This window comes from Cebus imitator, unplaced genomic scaffold (assembly GCF_001604975.1).
Source record: "Cebus imitator isolate Cc_AM_T3 unplaced genomic scaffold, Cebus_imitator-1.0 Scaffold60, whole genome shotgun sequence".
Taxonomy (NCBI): domain Eukaryota; kingdom Metazoa; phylum Chordata; class Mammalia; order Primates; family Cebidae; genus Cebus; species Cebus imitator.
The window spans coordinates 5,088,560-5,108,172 of NW_016107375.1; the positions used below are offsets into that span (position 1 = coordinate 5,088,560).

A 19,613-nucleotide genomic window follows, 5' to 3' on the forward strand; every position below is an offset into this window, starting at 1 on the left:
TTTTGTGGCTGAATCTTTGCATTGTATATATATACTATATTTTCTTTTCTTTTTTCCTTTTTTTTGAGATGGAGTCTTGCTCTGTCAATCAGGCTGGAGTGTGGTGGCGTAATCTCAGCTCACCACAACCTCTGTCTCCAGGGTTCAAGTGACTCTCCTGCATCAGCCCCCTGAGCAGCTGGGATTACAGGTGCACACCACCAAGCCCAGCAAATTTTTGTATTTTTAGTAGAGACGGGATTTCACCATGTTGGTCAGGCTGGACTCAAATGCCTGACCTTGTGATCTGCCTGCCTTGGCTTCCCAAAGTGCTGGGATTACAGGTATGAACCACCACTCCTGGCCTATATATTACTATATTGTCTTTATCCATTCATCCATTGTTGGACACTTAGTTTGATTCTATATCTTGGCTATCGTAAGTAGTGATGATGCAATAAACATGAAAGTACAGGTATCTTGTCCACATACTTACTTCATTTCCTTTGGAAATATACCCAGTAGTGGGATTACTGGATCATATGGTTCTTATATTTTCAACTTTTTTGCGGAATCTCCATACTGTTTTCCATAATGGCCATACTAGTTTGCACTCTTACCAATAGTGTGTAAGTGTTCCTTTTTCTCTGCATCGCTGCCAACACTACTTCTTTTTTTTTTTTTTTCCATAATAGCCATTCTAACTGGAGCAAGATGATACATCTCATTGTGGTTTTGACTTGCATTTCCCTGATGATTAGTGATGTTGAACTTTTTTTTTCATATATCTGTTAAGCCATTTGTATGTCTTCTTTTGAGAAATGTCTATTAAGGCCTTTAGCCAGTTTCTTAATCGAGTTATTTGTTTGCTTGTTTTTGCTGTTGAGTTGTTTAATTTTCTTATGTATTCTGAATGTTAACCCCTTGTCAGATTATAATTTACAAATATTTTCTTCTATTATGTATGTTGTATCTTCACTCTATTAATATTTTTCATTGCTGTGCAAAACTTTTTGTTTGGGCAAAAGTTTGATGTAATATTATTTGTCTATTTTTGCTCTTTTTGCCTATGCTTTTGAAGTCTTATTTAAACAATTTTTGCCCAGCCTAACATTACGAAGAATTTCCTCTGTTTTCTTCTAGCAGTTTCATCAATCTTTTCACTTTTTATATGTCTATTTAGATTGTCTATTTTTTCTTGAGCCAGTTTTATTGGTCATCTTTTTATTTTCAACCTATCTATGTCTTTGAATAGAAAAATATATCTTTTGTTGATAGAAGATAGATCCATTATCCATTTTACCAATCTCTGTGTAACAGAGTCTGATTCCTTTTTGATGTTTGACTTCTGGTAGGTTTTAAACCACACCTCTCCCCTCTTCCTTTTTGCCTCGTATATATGCTAGCTGATAAGAAAGCTTTGTCATTCTTACTTAACACTGGTGGAAAGTTTAAGCCACACAAGCCCTGACCATTCAAAGGAGCCACCACCTCAGTCTCACCCACTAACCACCATAAAATTCTAATCTCCCTGCTGTTCCAAGCTATTACTAGACCTGCTCAAGAGGCTGCCAAGCTCTCTCAAGAACTCCTCATTATGTAAACAACAGAATCTTGCTCTTGGTCCATGTATCATCAGCCTTGATATCTGAGCAAATTTGGGGTGGGTGGATTCATCCTGTTTCTGCAGAATGATCACCACACTCTGTCTTTTAATGGAAATGTTTAGGCCAGTTACATTTAATGTAATACATTTAATGCAATTACTGATATGTTAAGATTGACATTTGCGATTTTGCTAACTATATTTTGTATGTCATATCTTTTTTGTTTCTTACTGCATATATGTCTTACATATTTTTGTATTCTTACTGCTTTCTTTACTGCTTTTTTATATTAAATAGATTTTTTTTCAGAGTACTATTTTTGTTCCCTCTTTGTTTCTTTTACCATATTTTGGGGTGATTTTCTTAGCCATTGCCCAGAAAATTACAATTACCATCTTAATTTAAAATAATCTAGCTCAGATTAATATTAACTTAATTTCAGTAGTATACAAAAACTTTGTTCCAATATAGGTTTGTTCTCTTCCCCCTCCTTTGTGCTATTATTGTAATATAAATTTCATCTTTACATACTATAAACTCACTAGTGGTGAGACTCTATTTACTGCTTTATGCAGTTGTCATTTATACATGATATGAGAAGAAAATATTTACAAACAAATATTTGCACATTTTATATGTATTTTCTTATGTCATTACTTTTTCTGGTGCTCTTTATTCTGTCAGGGGATTTCAAGTTACTATTTCTATTTAATGTCTAACGTGAAGGTTTCTTTACTATTTCTTGGCAGATCTGCTAGTGATTAATTGTTGTAGTATTTGATTATCTGGGAATGCTCTAATTTCTCCCTAATTCATGAAAGGTAGTTTTTGTGGATTTAAAATTCTCGGTTAATGGTCAGCACATTGAATATATCATCCCACTGCCTTCTGGCCTCTATAGTTTCGGATGAGAAGTCAGTTGTTAATTGTATTGCACATCCCTTATATGTGATGAGTCACTTTTGTGTTACTCTTTCAAGGTTATCTCCTCATCTTTGACTCTAAACAGTTTGATTATAATATGTCTAGGTGTAGATCTCTTTGAATTTATCATAACTTGGAGTTTGTTGAACATGTTGGATGTGTATATTAATGCTTTTTAAATCAAATTTGGGAAGTTATGACCATTATTTCTTTAACTATTCTTTCAGTCCTTGTCTATATCTTCACCATAGGGTATCTCATTTGATCCCATGGCTTTAAATGGAATCTACATACCTCTGATGACTAAAGTCATATCACTAATCCAATCCTGACTCTCCAGACATATATCCACCTGCCATCTTGACCTCTGTTTTTGAACATCTAATAGACGGCTCAAATGTGTAATGAACAGAACCGAACCATTGATTTCCATCTCCAAGCCTATCCTTCCCCGAAAACTCCCCTACTCCTTATTGGCAACTCTATCCACCTAATTGCCCAAGCTAAAAGCCTAGGAGTCACCTGCAGCTTCTCTCTTTTCCTCAATTACCTATCTGATCAATCACCAAGAACTATTGTGTCCAAAACAGTATATTTTTGACTTAACATCCAAAATATATTACTAATCTGTTGGCTTTTCTCTACTTCTGTTGCACCTCCTAGGCACCATCCTCTCTTTTAGACTACTATAATTACTCTGCTAACTGATCTCTTTGATTCTACTCCTTCTTTCTGTATAATCAATTCTTCATGGCAGCCAGAGTGCTCTTTAAAACATAGAACAAGTCAATTTGCTTCCTTGCTTGAAGCCCTCCAATGGCTTTCTGCTATATAAAAATAAAAAGGAGGCCACACTTCTTACCTTGATCCACTACACCCGATGTATCTGACTCTTGCCAACCTCTGGGCCTCATCTCATATCCCTTCCCATTCCTTCTACTACAGCCATATTGGCCTTCTCCCTGCTCCTGGAACATACACTGGCCATCCCCACACAGGGGCCTTTGCACTCACCAGAACTCTCTAACTTTATAGCTCACACATTACCTCCTTGTAGTCACCTTTTCTATATCTCTAAATAATTTCTATTTCTTCACTCCACTCCTCACCACCCTGAGATGTCCCTCCACTGTATCATCTTAGTTACAGATATAACAAAGACATTTTCTTATTCATAACTTATGATTTTACTTTCTATTGCTCCTCTCTACTCTTACTCTCAGCCCTAAACTCAGAATTCCTGTACCTTTAATGGTGCTTGGCACCTACTAGGCTTCAGTAAACCAATTTGGGGTAGATAAGTGAATGAATGAATGCATTTTACTTTTCAACTTATTTTAAGTGAGAAGGAGGGCTGGGCATGCAGGGATGCAGGTCTACCTCCTCCACAGTACATTTCCAACACTGGAAGAAGCTGCTGCCTTTCCCGCAGTGACTGCATTTCCTGCCTTTCTCTCTGCTTCCTGGCATGTCCTTATCACTGGGAGTTCTGAAGAGAAGACACAATTCTTGTTCATGAAGAAAAGTTATCTTTCTTGGGCACACATAGAAGTTGGAGTACAACCTAAGGCAAAAGTGTTTACTGAGATGGTTGGAATTGAGGGCAAACATATTTGGGTTAGACCAGTGGTCTCCAAATACTGGCCATCTCCATCAGAGTCCCTCAAGAAAGCTTGGAAGCAATTCAAGTTTAGTAGACTCAGCTCTGGAAATTCAGATTTGAGAAGTCTGAAGCAGAGCTCAGGAGCCTGAATTTTTATAAAAGTTTCCTGGAGGATGCTGATAATTGACCAGGACTGGGAACCTCTGGTCTGTCTCATTTGATCCCATGGCTTTAAATGGAATCCATATACCTATAATGACCAAGGGACTTGGGGATGACTCAGCTTTTGATTGGCGTGTGGTGGGATTTGGATAGTTGGGAGGAAGCCAGAAGGTCAGCCCAGATGAGAACTGGAGGAGAGGAGGAATCAGAGCTTAGAAGTGGGAGCAGCAGGGCTAGGGATGGGAAGCAGGGGGCTGTCAGCAATGGTGTCCCTCTTTCTGCCTGCCAGTGGCCCGGTACCGTGTGACTGTGTGCACAGGGGAACTTGAAGGTGCTGGGACTGATGCCAACGTCTATCTCTGCCTTTTTGGTGATGTGGGGGACACAGGGGAACGGCTGCTCTACAACTGCAGGAATAACACAGACCTGTTTGAAAAGGGCAATGTAAGTTACTGCAATGTGCCTCACTCGTCCCCCTCCTTTCCAATTCCCTTCCCATGTTCCCTCATCTTCCCTGACCTGTTAAAGTTGAGCTGATGCTGGTACTGGGGCCTCAGCCATCAGGGGCCTTACTCTGGGTAAGAGGGTGGAGAACTGGGGACTCCCAGCAGAACCACTGGGAGGGCACAGCAATGCCTGGTGTATTTGGTCCCTGAGTATCTGGCCTGTCCTGATTCACTAACATGTATGAATACCTGTTAGATTCCTGAGACTATACAACAGGGAGTTGAAGAGCCACCTTAGAGGGATTATGGTCCTCCCCAACCCTTGAGCTTTGAGAAGAGGGCAGAACAGAAGGACACCGGGAAGAGCAGCAGCAGCAGCATCTTTCTTACCTCAGGGGTGGGCAGAGAGGAAATGATGCTGGGCACTGTGGACTAGAGGACACAGGCTGGAGGAAAGCTAGGCCCCCAGGGGCCAATGTGGGAATTTGGCATTCTCCCCCACAGCATGACCACTGCAGGCATCTTGTTCATCATCTTTAGGAAAGAGAAATAAAGACCCTAAAGATGAGTGGGAGAATTTGCTTCTGTTGCTAGACTCATTACAGATGTACTGGATGTTCCCCCTATTTTCTCAACCATCACATGGGTGTTCTGGGGAGGGTGTGGAAGCAATGGGGAAATAGCTAGGCAAGTGTGGGGCAAACCCAGCCTTGGTCCACTTGCTTCATTCTCCTGAGCCTCAGTTTCTTCATGCCTGAAATGGGGAAAGGATGCCTACCTGTGGCTGGCTGTTGTGAGCACTAGGGGTGGTAGATGTACTGTCTCTGAGGTCACACCTGGCCCACAGCACACAGTGGATGCTGAGTACAGAGTCATTGCTGCAGTGAAGTGAGGCCAAGGGAGCTCACTAGAGTGAAGGGGATTTGCAGACAACCTCTCTGTCTCCTTCCTCTTCCACCCCTTCCTTGGTGAGGTCAGGGCAAGCCCTGGAATTCCAGTGAAGGCCTCTCCCTGAGGCCAATCCAGGCTGGCTCGATTCTTGGGATCATGGCTATTTGAAGGCTGCAGTGGCAAAAATAATCTGAGCAGGATGTTGTGGGTGGACTCAGGTTCATTTGAGGAGAGGAGGTAGCAATGCCTTTACTTCACATAGCTTTTTAAATTTCCTCTCTCCTTCCCACCCACCCACCTTTCTCTCCAGCCTTCCCTACTCTTTCCTCCTACATCTTCTGATGCCTTTGTCCATCAATCCTACCTTCAGCGTTTCTGTCCCTGAAGGCTCCTAGGTGTGCTCATGTAGACTTGGAAACTCTGTAGCCCCTACTACAGTTTTGCTGCCTCAGTGGTGAGCAAAACTATACAATTAGCAAGACCACTTAGTCCCCCTAATCAGTTCTAATCATTCCTCTCCTTGGAAGGGATCCAGTATTCCTCTAGGGCAAGGATTCAAAGGAGATTCTCCAAGGAATTAGCTTATGATAAATGATTGGTGACTGATAACAACTTAACTTGTTTATTTTCCCAGAGGAAGCTATCTTTTGAAAGGAGATCATAGGGAATGGCCATTGTTTTACCAAAAAGTACAGATCTCAATTGTTGGAAACTTGACATTGGATGATATTCCAGTGGGAGAAATTGGGGGTGGGTGTGACCTGTTCTTTATAGGTAGCTCCTGTCCCATGTGTGAAAGATGAGTTGCCCAACCCATCAGTTCTGTATTTTCTGATATCTGGGCTTGTGTCTTCCCTTGGTGTTTGGGTCCCGGGGTAGCCACCGTCCAACTGGCCCTGTGGTCCCCCTCCCCACCACAAGGCTGATGAATTTACTATCGAGTCTGTCACCATGCGGAAAGTGAGGCGGGTGAGGATCAGACACGATGGCAAAGGCTCCGGCAGCGGCTGGTACCTGGACAGAGTGCTGGTGAGAGAGGAGGGGCAGCCAGAGAGCGACAACGTGGAGTTCCCGTGTCTCAGGTACACACGTCCAGCCTGCTGGCCTTTTCTCTAGCTTAGGTTATGGTCCCTGTGTTTTGGGAAGACCCAGCCCCACTACCACAACCAGCAAGCAAAACAGTGGCTTAAGTCTATAGCTAGTGCAACAAAGAGGTGGCCTTGCTGGTGGTGCTTAGACCTGAGCCTTACATTTCCCCCTTATCCCCACCACCATGATGAACATCAGTGTGGCATGTTCCAGTGTGCTGCTAGTTTGCTCTGCGTAAGCACCAAAGTGTGGGTGCTTTTTCATGAAAAAATTTGACAATTCCTGAATTTAAGTGAGAGTTACTTCAGAGAGTTGCAGACTGAATTCAACATTTGAATCAAGAGTTTTTAAAAAATTTAAATAGCTTTCTGACCACACCTCTTCCCTGTTAACTTCTTTTCAAAGTGTCTTACTTTGTTTTCCTCTCTGCAATTTATTCGTGAGATAAAGTTTTCTTTCTCTTTTTGCTTAAGGATTTGGGGTTCTTAATGCAGGCAGTTTGGGCTCCCGTTGACTTAAAGAAGTCCCTGACAGAGAGATTTTAGAATGAGCAATACCAGTGTTTTTTGTGTTATCTTGGTGGTCCCCCACGTTTTACGTGGCAATATCTGGAGGATGCACACTGTGTGATTGACCTGGGGCCTTGAACTGACCTGGTTCTGCAAATCTCAGTTCCAGGGCTGAGTTCTGTACATAGAGATGAGTTGCTATGTGTCCACTTTAGTAGGGCTGGTCCAGGGCTCTTTGAGGGTAGCTACACTGAGGACAGTCCTTCTTTGAGTGGATGAGTGTGAGTTGCACAGCTGCCCAGAAATGAATGTGTTGCTATTCCTCTTACCATGCACGCAGATGTACTCATGTGCACACCTGTGCATATAGGTTCACACACCCAGGAACACATCTGCTGCAGCTAGATTGCCTACCACCCCACCAACCAAAGCCCAGTAGTTTCCCAGCCATGGAGGGCCACTGGGAGGACTCCATAGGTCAATGATTGTGAAACATAATTTGTCAATGACAAAGGGCTCTACAGTCTTCCACATATAGCCACTGTTTGTATTACAAGGAATACATTGGAAAGGTAAGTAACACTGCAGGCAACTCCAAGTGAGTGGCACTACAGAGGGCAGGCCAGGCAGGCTTCTAGGAAGAAATGGAACTGCATCTGGGCCTGGAAGAGAGGTCAGAGAGTGGACAGAGGATGGACAGAGAGGTCAGAGAATGAGGCATGAGCAAGGGGCTGAGGGGGTGGCTCATCCAGGGGTTGGCAAGGGGCGCCTGGCATGTGGGGAAGGAGAGAGAAGGCTGGGGTGGGGGAAGGTGACATGTGAACCCTCAGTCTCCTAAGTCATGGGGAAGTGGGTTTGGGGGGAGGATATGGCCTCCCTTCAAGTCATCACTGGCGTTTCCACCCCCATGCTGGATTGGAGGCTGACTGACTGGATGTCAGATGGAAGAGTTTGCATTGTTTTAGTCCTGTCCACTCAAAATATATTTATTAAGCACCTGCTATATACTTACCCCCTGTCCTCATGGAGTTTATAGTCTAGAGGGAGACTAGACAAAAAGCAAGTGAATAAGCAAAGCCAGAATGCCACACTAAAGAGTGGTGTGCAGAGGCTGGAGGAAACAACGGTGCAGGGGCTGGAGTGGGGTGCTGGAGGTAGGAAGGCCTGTCTGCAGAGGGACGTTGAGGCTGACCTCCCATGGAATGAAGAGGAGAGCACCAGGGGAAAGGACTAGGGTGTTCTTAAGTCCAGCAAGATGAGCAGGTAGACAGAGGCCACTGTCCGGCAGGGCAAGGGAGCCTCTTACATGCGAGGAAGGTCTGGCCTCTGGGGTAGGACAGGGCCCAGGGATGAGGAAGGGAGACCAGTGGGAGGTTTTGGGGAGTTGACACCAGCCTGTGTTCGTGTTCCAGGGCTGTAACAAAGTGTACAGACTGGGGGTCTTAAATGACGGAAACATAACGTCTGACAGTTTTGGAGGCCAGAAGTCCAAAATCAAGGTGTCAGCTGGGCTGTGCCCCTCTGAAGGCACTAGGGACGGCTAAGGATCTGACCTGGGCCTCTGTCCTCACCCCGGTGGCCTCGGGAGTTCCCCGGCTTGTGACTGGCCACCTTTTCTCTACGCCTCCTCACAGCATCATCTTCTGTATGTATTCTGTGTCCAAATTCTTCCTTTTCATGAAGACACCAGTTAGACTAGATGAGGAGTCACCCTAATAACCTTATTTTAATTTGGTTACATCTGCAAAGACCCTATTTCCAAATAAGTTCACATTCTGAGGTACTGGAGGTTAGGACTTTAATGTGTGAATGGGGTGGGGTGGGGGACACAATTCAGTTCACTACACGGCAGCTCGGCCCTTAGTGGTGGCAGTGAAGGTGGTGAGAAGGGGCTTATTGTACCCCAGAGAGGACACTGGAGGGATGGTTCATGGGCCTTGCCCATAGGAGACAGAGAAAGGGCCAGAACTAAAAGCCCCAGGCTTTTGCCTTTGATAGGTAGGTTGAAGGTCGTGCCCTTTACTGAAATGGGGATCCTGGGAAGGGAGAGCTTAGAGCTAGGGACAAGGTTGAACTCTGGAGGTCTAGTTGGGTTGTGTTTGATTTTCAATGCAGAGTTAGATCTTGAGAAATGAATTCAAAGAATGAGAGCACAGAGCTAGAATGTAAAGCCTGAGAACTGCAGGGGATCCTTTAGGGAGAGCTCGGATAAAGAAAATAGTAAGGACCAAGCCCTGGGGCAGGCCAGGAGAGGGAGCCCAGAAAGGGGAAGGGGAAGAAGTTGGTGTATGCACACTGCATTGTCACATGCGTGATGCTGGGGGAGCTCAGAACCAGAAGTCTAGCCACCCACATGCTGTGTGACTTTGACCCAGTCTCTTGTCTGGTCTTCCTCACTGTCCTGGCCTGCATGTGTCTTACGCTGAGGTTGAGAGTATTGTTCTTTGAAAGGGGCCCATTAAAGACACAGCAATGCTGATAATGCTGATGGCCGGGCAGAACAGGAGCAGAGGCTGCAAACACCCCAGAGCCCTCCCTGCCCCCTGAAAACTTAACAGTGCATGCATTTTTTTTTTAAGAAAATGGGTTCTTATGTCTTGCTGACACATGTAGTGATGGCATTTGCCAACTCAGGACCCAGGAGGACTTGGAAAAACCGGGAACTGGAGCCTGAGTGTGCACACTGCTTCTTTCTTTACCCAAGCTGTTATTTTGTCTCTCTTGGAGAGGAGGACAGACCAGGTCTATTTATCAGAACTTCTCTTCTGGGATCAGGTGTGTGTGCGTGTGTGTGTGTGCATACACACGCACGCTCCTGGAAGCTCAGAGAAAGAGTAATAAAATCACCACCAGACTGACTTATCCTTTTAGCAACATCTCACTCTGAAACTGGGCTGAAGTGTTTGAAGCTGAAAGAAACTGGCTATATTTGGAAATATCTATTAATACTCTGAAAGTATTTAGGTAGAAACGAAATGACAAGTCATGGTTTCCTTTTGCTGCTGGGGAGGGGCTGGGGATGGATACGTGGTGGAGAATGAAGGGAGAGCAGGTAGGATTTTCAGATGGCCAAGGGCTTGCTGACTCTCCATGCTTCCCCACCCTGAGAATGGATGTTCAGGCCTGCTTCACAACCTTCTCCTCCGCACTCTCTATGCCAGGGTGACCTCAGCCAGACAGACGGAGTGGGAGGCTCTTAACGGTTGATTTCAGGGACTCTAGTAGCCCTGTGTTCCCAGGTTCCCATAATCGATGCCTAGGATTTCACCATTGTATCGTCATGTTTGGGAGTCTCCAGGGTTTTCTTGTCTTCTGGATTCACAACACCAAAGTACTTGGGAAAAGGAACAATCCAGTTGTTGGTTAACAGCCAACTGACAGCAAGATCTCCTGGGAATGTTAGACCGTGTGTTTTGTGAAGGAGGGTGAAAGAGAAGGGTTGGAAGAGACCACAGCATTGCCTTCATCAGCCTTGGGGAGGGGGATGGTTATTAGCAGAGAGCACTGCAGTGTGGGAAGACCTGAGCTCCATGCCGGGGAGGCTATGGAAGAATTAGTGCCTTGACCTCCTTTGTGAGCTCTGTAGCCAGGGAGTTGCCTCCCTCTCAGGAGGGTAATAGAGTGGGCTGCAAAGACCAGAACCAAGACATGGACAAATGAAGGTGGTTTGGTTGAGAGGCAAAGGTCTTGTTTTCCTCAATACCCTGGGGAACAATGAACGGTGTCTATTCTGCTGCCATGGGCCACATCACAAACCATCCTGAATGCTGAGGCTTAGAAAGCTCATGCTTGCCTGATCGATTTCTCAGGCTGAGTCTCCATGCCCAGGGTGATAGGTGCTTTTCAGGTAAATTGCCCCATACCTTTCCCACTGGTGGATGACTAGCAGAGAGCTGGGACCCTGGCTCACTCCAACATGTTGATGAGTCACAGCTATCAAACCCCAGCCCTGCAGGACACAGCCCCAGCTTCTTCTGGAAGGCAAGCCTCAGTCATCCCTGAGGACTCAGATCAGGGAGCCCTTCTCGTTCCCGTCGGCTCTTGCAGCACTTACTCTGGTCCAATACCTATCCTTGTCTTGGTCCTCAGTTCTTCAGCCAGTCTATCCTGGCTTCTTAAGAAGACTGCTGACAGCCTGAGCTGGGCCTTGCTTATCCCAGCATGTCTTCTCTGCCATCTACCCACCCCAGGGCCCTCAGCATGGTGCCATGAGGATGCAAAGCTCTTAGAAAAGGAGGGTGCTTGTTTTCTATACTAATGATGGCTTTCAACACAGACTTTTGACAGTGATTGCCAAGGCTCTATATCATGTGACCTGTCCCCTCCCCAGCCTCCTCTGCCAGCTCTCTACCTGCTGTTCACTGCATCTCATCCACATGGTCCTGTTTCAATTCCTGGAGCCTCTGTTCCATCCCAGGATATGTTGTTTCCTCCGGGATACTCTTCCCTCTTCTCCTGGTCTCCTTCCAACACCATGTGACATCATCCCACCCATTCCCCAAGGAGTTCCCTGCCCTCCTTCCAATCTCAGTCAAACACCACCTCCTCTGGGAAGCCCTTCTTTCCCACTCCAGGCTGGAATGCTTTGCTAGATGGTCCCGTAGAATCATTTCACTTTGCCAGAATCCAAGTTCTGGGCCTCCCTGGTGATTCTGCATGAATGAGTGAAGCTTTGATTGTCTGCCTGCCCCACCCAAAGAGCTAACATTCCCCCATTTGCCCACCAGGTGGTTGGACAAGGATAAGGATGATGGGCAGCTGGTCCGAGAGTTGCTACCCAGTGACAGCAATGCGACACTGAAGAGTGAGTTGTGCTGGGTGTGCCCTTGGTGAGACAGGGGCCTTCCCTCAGCTAAGCCCTTCAAGAAAACATGCACACTTCATGTTTCACAGAGGCAGCACTGGGGAGGGGGAAGGGGGAGACTCCGAGGGAGTGTCCGGAGGGTTCTTGCCTGTGCTCCTGGACACGGTCTCTTTGTGGCCTCGGATGTGAGGCCCTGAGCACATGTGGGTCAATAAGAGTGACAAAAGCAGTAATGCAGTAACGCAGGCCAACGGTGACAAGCATTGGCAGTACCTGTCATTCAGGCCTTGAGAAGAGAAACATTTTGACGGGACTGTAATGTGAGGATTTAAAAATTACCGAGTATCATCCTGGAGGCCTTAGAGTTTTCCTTACTGACGATATTTCTTCCATTGCTTGGGTTTGATCATGAGCTTTAGACAAAATATGAAAGAAACTTATCCAGAATCCTTGACATTACCAATACCTCATGTTTATCATTTATCATCTCATTTGAGCTCTGCAATAATCCCAGAAAATGGGCAGAGATGATGTTGGCCATGGGTCAGATGGAGAAACCGAGACCTGGAAGAGCTGAAGATATTTTTATTTTTATTTATTTGTTTATTTTTGAGACAGCTTCTCACTCTGTCAACCAGGCTGGAGTGCAGTGATGTGATTTCAGCTCACTGCAGCCTCAACCTCTCGGGCTCAGGTGATCCTCCTGCTTCAGCCTCCTGAATAGCCAGGGTTATAGGCGTACAACACCACACCTGGCTAATTTTTATATTTTTTTGTACAGATGGGGTCTCTTTATGTTGCCCAGGCTGGTCTCAAACTCCTGCGTTCAAATGATCTACCTACCTTGACCATCCAAAGTGCTGGGATTAGAGGCATAAGCCATGGCACCTGGCGGCTAAAGATATTTATGTCTGACCTTTTCTAAGGTCAGACTGCAGCGTTTGGGCTGGAGTGTCCCATTTCTGGTCTCAGAATTACAGAATTTAAGATCTGGGAAGCAACCCAGGAGATGAAATAACCCACGTCCATGGACACTTCTTCCCTTGCAACCCCAGCAACACCCAGGTGTAGTCAGTGATGGAGCTGGGACCAGCACCCAGAGTGTCTCTGTCTATGTCACTGTCCTTCCCACTCCAGCAAGCCCCTATTTCACCATGTGGACAGGGCCTCCTGCCCCCCTGCTTCCTCAGTCAGAGCCTCTGAAAGCATTTAGATCAAGCCTATCCAACCCGCAGCCTGCATGCTTGTGGCCCGCAGCGGATTTGAATGCGGCCCAGCACAAACTTAAGGACTTTCTTAAGACCTAATTTTTTCTTTTTTGCAATTTTTGTTAACTCGTCAGCTATCGTTAGTATTAGTGTATTTTATGTGTGGCCCAAGACAATTCTTCTTCCAATGTGTCCCATGGAAACCAAAAGATTGGACACCCCTGGTTTAGATGGAAAATGGTATAAGAAAGAGGTTTTCTTTCCAGTCTCTGCTACTACGTCTTTCAGCAAGAACAGAAGTCATTTCCTCAAGTGCCATTGTGTGGCACGAATGGAGCTGATCTGGACCAGACCCGTAGCTCTGGGCTTCCCCAGGACTGGACCCCAGGCAAAGTGTGCTCAGTTGACTTTTTCCAAATCCTTCTTCCTAGTGGGAGGACCCTAAAGTGGCAGTGAGTGGCAGACCTAGGAGTGAGCATCACTCACCTTTCCCAGTGCTTCCTCTTCTTTGCCCAAGACACACACCCAGGAACAAGTCTGGAGGACTTAGGGTCTTGCCTTGTATTGTTCCAGGACTCACCTTTTCCTCGGGTGTTTTTATCCCTGAAGACAGATGATGCAGACTTTCCTGGCTAATAAAATGGAGTGACACCCTCGTGGTGGCCCAGTGAAGAGCAGGGGACTTCAAGTCCACACGAGGGTTTCACTCCTGGGTGGCGCCTTCTTAACTGTTGCCATCCTGTACCAAACACATGACCTTCTGAGGCTCAGATTCCTTGCCTGTGAAACCATGTTCAGAATCCTTAGCAACAATACCATGTGTATAATGCTCTAGACACTGGAAAGGTCGATCCTTCCTTTGTCTCAGTTTCCTCGTCCACTGTTGGAGAAGCTAGACCCGGTGATTGTGGGAGATCCTTTCAGCCTCTTACTTGTTGGTGTCCTTGCTTGTCATTTACACACTTGCCAGTTCTCAGCCATTCACCTACTAGAATTCTGATTTCGTAATTGAGGAGACCTCATGGAGTTAGAAGGAACCCCTGCCCCAAGTTGCAGGGTTGCTTAGAGCAGGAGCCTGGATTCTCGATTCCCAGCCTGTGTCCCTCGCAAGCCTCCAGCTCCAGACTGCCCTCCTGTACAGATACCCTGCTTCCTGTCACCCTCTGCATTAACCCCCTCCCTTCCTCCCTCTGCCTTGGGCTGTTTAGACTTTCGCTATCACATCAGCTTGAAGACTGGGGATGTCTCCGGGGCCAGCACAGATTCCAGAGTCTACATCAAGCTCTATGGGGATAAATCTGATACCATCAAGCAAGTTCTTCTTGTCTCTGACAACAACCTCAAAGACTACTTTGAACGTGGCCGGGTGGATGAGTTCACTCTTGAGACCCTGAACATTGGAACTGTAAGTCTTCTTCCCAAGACCATGTGACATCATCCCACCCATTCCCCAACACACATTCACACATGTGACCACACACATATATGTCCACACACAGTCACACACACACACATACATGTACATAGGGGTAAACACATTTTGAAGGGGAAAAAAAGCCCACTTGGGAGTAGTTAGTGAGGTATGTTGTTTTCTAGCTGTGACCTAGAGCAGCTGAAGATATGTAAACAGTGGTGACACTTCCAGAGCCTCTTAGGGGGTGGAATGTGTATTTTTAGTGGCATTACCTCAACATTTTATTTACCTACATATCCAGGACCAATGCACATGGGTCAAAGACACTGAAGAAGGAGACACTGAGTGCAGGGAAGGAAAAGAAAAAGGAGGACTAAGAAAAGGGGCTGAAAATACTTCCTAATTTCAAACTTGAGTATGCATCAGAATTGGGGCCAGGAAGCTTGTTTCAGTGTACACTTCTGGGCCACATCTGAGAGATCTGCCTTGGGAGCTGGAACCCAAGTGCCTTCAGATCAAGGCTCCAGGTGGCTTTGCTGCAAGCAGTTCATCAAAGAGAAAGCTGAGCAGCAAGTAAAGCACAAGGACAGACTTGAATCAGTCATCTACCACTGCAGTCGGGAAAAGAGGCCAGAGTGAACTGAACCCAACTTAGGTTTGTGCAGAGATTTACAGGGCTGTTTGAAGTGGGGATGGGAGAATAGGAGGAGGTAAACAGAGGCTCAGTAGAGTCAGGGGAAAAGCACAAAAAGCAGTAATGGGGACGTCGGCCCATGCAGAACCCATCTGGGTTTGCTAACTGATGCTTTTTGGCATTTGGGTCCTATCCTCCCCGAGTCTGGCAGACAGAAGCCCTATCCTCAGGAGCTGCCTGGAACCAATAGTACATTCTTTTGACAGCCTTGAGTTTTCTAAGGCAGGCATAGCAAGGGGATTAGGGTAACCCTAGGGATGTGGCCTTGAGCTGTTAGAAACCATCTTAGTGTTTTGTTCAAGTCTTTACAGGCCAAGATTGAGGCTCAGTTGAGAAAGGGTTCAGGAGCCTGGCTAGAGTTTGACCAAAGTGACACTGTTTCTTGATATCACCTGGAGAAACACAGCTCTAAGTCGTGGACTTGATGAGCATTGGGGATGTCTCTAGAAATGACTGAGCTGGGATCTGTGTTACTACCTGCTGCTCTTGGGGTGTGACTTGGTGGAAATGGAGATGGTAACAGGCCCTCGACCTGGAACCTTATCTTCCCTGCCCCTTCCCTCTCTGGGAGTCCTACCCTATTTCAGGTCCTAAGAATCTCTTCTTCCACCAAAAGAAATGATGGAAGAATGACGGAAATAATCTTCCATCAAATGATCTTTCCCATCACTCCAGGGAAAGATCTCATGTCAGTCATTTATACCTCAAGTTAGTGAACTTAATCAATGTTTTCATTTATAGAAATGTATTTACATTTTAAGCTGAATCAATAATTGCGGAGTGAAAATGCTGTTCCCTTTACTAAAGGATTTCGGGCAGCAGCCAGCAGGCAAATGAGACCTCTAGGAAGAGTAAGGTGGCAGTGGGAGGGCATTTAAGCTTTTTCCTGAGTTTCTGAAACGCCCTCAACAAGCAGCGTAGCCAAGACTTTGGGAGCATGGGCTCTGGCTACCAACCACATATTTGAGACCCATTTCCATTGACCTGCCATGTGTAAGTTATTTAACCTATGTTTGCCTCCATTTTCTCGTTCATAACAACACGGGGTACTAATGGGGTTGTCATTACCCTTAAATATGTGAATAAAACCCATATACTCATACTAAGTGCTCAGTAAATGCTACTGAACAATTAGTCTATGTCAGATGCAAAGTGCTATAGAAGTGAATTAGTACCTGACCTTAGGGAGCATCCAGTTGTATCAGACACCTACCCTTTTAGCCAGTTCCTCCCTGGGACGTTCACAGTCCTGGCACCACAGAAGAACAACAAAGCTCTTTCCTGTCCCTCAACATGCACCCAGAGGGCTCTCAGGGTTTGTAAGCTTCAGCTGGTTTTCTTCTGGTAATTCCAGGGTACTAGGCTGCATGCACTTAGCTCTGACATTGCCATTACCAGCTGCAAAGAGCCACTTAGGACTTGGAAGAGTGACCGCAGGCTCTCATGGACAGTTTCTAAATCTGGCCTTTTGGCACCAGACTCATGGCATCACCTCTCCAAACCATCACAGAGAGAATCTCCCCCACTAACACGGTTACTGGAAGTTGATGGCAAGCATTTTAAACATTTGCTTTCTCATCTGGCCATGACCTAACATGATTAAGTGTTGGTGGAGCTTTCAAGGTTCTTGTCTCCTCCACTCCCCTCTTGCTTCTCACCATGGCCCTGGGAGGTGTGCTGGGCTTAGGAGAAGGGAATGGTGGCCCCAGGCAGGTGAAGTGATGCCCTGATCCCCTGGCTGGCTGATGGCGGGACAAGAATGGGACCCTAAGTCTCTGATGGAGCTTCCCTCTCTTGGGGACTGGAGACATGGATTGAGTAGCACTGTTTGTACCGGTGTTTGGGGAGGTAGGGATGGGGACATGGAGGTTCCTACACGCTGGTTCCTTGCTCACCCTCACTTGGGTTTCCTTCAGATCAATCGGCTGGTGATTGGGCATGACAGCACTGGCATACATGCCAGTTGGTTCCTGGGCAGCGTTCAGATCCGTGTGCCCCGCCAGGGCAAGCAGTACACTTTTCCTGCCAACCGCTGGCTGGACAAGAACCAGGCTGACGGGCGCCTGGAGGTGGAGCTGTATCCCAGCGAGGTGGTGGAGATCCAGAAATGTATGATGGAGACTGTGGTGGGACCAGCCATTGTTCCCACGGGGGACGGGGCTGAGGGGAAGGAGGAGGGACCATGGGGCAATGTGGGTCTTGCTGACAAGTGCGGCTGATGGGGTCCTGCAGGGAGAAAATGGGGGCTCCCACTGCCTCTGGCACCATGGTTCTGGGAGGGAGGAAGGGCTCATTTTATAGATGAGGAAACTGAGGACCCAATGGATGAAACACTGTTTTCTGGAATAAAGGCAGCAAAGGACTTTATTAGGAAATACACACTCTCAACCCTGTATAGGAATTTGAGACCTAGATCATGTCTTCTGAGATGAAGACTGTCTGAGGAGATAAAACTGTTTATTCATTCACTTATTTTTAGAAAATACACAGTCAGCCCTCCACATCTGTGAGTTCCACATCAGTGGATTCAACCAAGGATCAAAAACATTTGGAAAAAAAATTGCATCTGTACTGAACATATACAGACTTTTTTCCTTATCAGTATTCCCTAACAGTGCAGTATAACAACTATTTACATAGCGTTTATATTATATTAGGTTTTATAAGTAACCTAGAGATATTTAAAGTGTACAGGAGGATGTGTGTAGGTTATATGCAAATGCTATGCCATTTTATATGAGGGACTTGAGCATCCTTGGATTTGGGTATGCTTGAGGGTTCTGGAACCAGTCCCCGCAGATACTGAGGAATGACTCTCTATTGAGGGTTTCCCTCTGCCAGCACTGCTCTGAGCTTTGTGGAGGCAGCTGTGAGCAAAATGAACAAAACCCTTGCTCTCACAGGCTTTATATTCCACAGGGGAGATGAACAATAAGATAATGCCCACGGAGAGCCGGGAGGAACATGAAACAGGATAAAGGGTTAGCAATGGTGTGGGGGAAGGGCCTTTTTGGATAGGATAGCGACATTTCTGGGGAGGAAGACAGTGAGACCAAAGCCTGGCACAGAGAATGTCCCTTCTCACCTCTGCATTTTTTTTTTAGATGGAGTCTCACTTTGTAACCAGGCTGGAGTGCAGTGGTATGATCTCAGCTCACTACAACCTTCACCTCCCAGGTTCAAGTGATTCTCCAAGTAGCTGGGATTTACAGGCATGCACCACCAAGCCCAAATAATTTTTTTCTATTTTTAGTAGAGACGGGGTTTCACCATGTCGCCAGGATGATCTCGATCTCTTGACCTTGTGATCCACCCACCTTGGCCTCCCAAAGTGCTGGGATTACAGGTGTGAGCCACCGCGCCTGACCTTTTTTTTTTTTTTAAGACAGAATCTCACTCTGTCACCCAGGCTGGAGTGCAGTGGCACAATCTTGGATCACTGCAACCTCCACCTCCCAGGTTCAAGCGATTCTCCTGCCTCAGCCTCCTGAGTAGCTGGGATTACAGATGTGTGCCACCCTGCCTGGACAATTTTTGTATTTTTAGTAGAGATGGGATTTCTCCATGTTGGCCAGGCTGGTCTCGAACTCTTGACCCCAAGTGATCCACCTGCCTTGGCCTACCAAAGTGCTAGCATTACAGGCATGAGCCACCATGCCCAGCCCTCACCTCTGCATTTTTACATCTGCCCTGAAAGCAACTTCCCAAGGCTCAGGTCCACAGCAGCTTCCCTGAGAGGGAACCCCAGCATAAAATCACTTTTCCCACTCCCAGAACTCTTTGAACGCCTTTTCGTGTGTACGTTTACTCTCCCCAGCCAAGCTGCAAGTTCCTTTAGAGCTGTGTTACATACACATGGTTTGAAATGGCACCTGCCAGTGTGAGAATTAACTCCTTCCTTTGTTTTATAAATTAACACTGGAATTCCATCAGAGTAGTATAGATACTCATCAAGAAGATAAAGATAAAAAAGCAATAGTTCCCTTACCTACATCTTCCCCCTACCCCACCGCTTTTCTTCAATGGTAACAACTTTAGATATTTCCTCTAAAATTTAGCTCTGTATTTTTACACAGTATACCTATAAATTTTTATGTGTTTATTTTTTAGAGACAGGATGTTTCTCTGGCACTTAGGCTGGAGTGCAGTGATACAATCATAGCTCATTGCAGCCTTGGCTCCTGGGCTCAAGCAATCCCCCTGCCTCAGCCTCTTGAGTAGCTGGGACTATAGGCACATGCCACCATAGCCATGAATTTTTATTTTTATTTTATTTTTGTAGA

At 46.1% G+C, this 19,613-nt stretch overlaps 1 protein-coding gene across 1 annotated transcript in view; it reads left to right on the forward strand.

Annotated features, from left to right (window-relative positions):
* LOXHD1 (lipoxygenase homology domains 1) overlaps positions 1-19,613 on the forward strand; it is a 186,254-nt gene that overhangs the window by 75,010 nt on the left and 91,631 nt on the right. Inside the window, exons 13-17 of the mRNA XM_037738984.1 lie at positions 4,565-4,719; positions 6,534-6,694; positions 11,938-12,014; positions 14,431-14,627; positions 17,247-17,439. Of these exons, the coding sequence (XP_037594912.1) occupies positions 4,565-4,719; positions 6,534-6,694; positions 11,938-12,014; positions 14,431-14,627; positions 17,247-17,439 (783 nt within the window). The remainder of the gene's footprint in view (positions 1-4,564; positions 4,720-6,533; positions 6,695-11,937; positions 12,015-14,430; positions 14,628-17,246; positions 17,440-19,613) is intronic.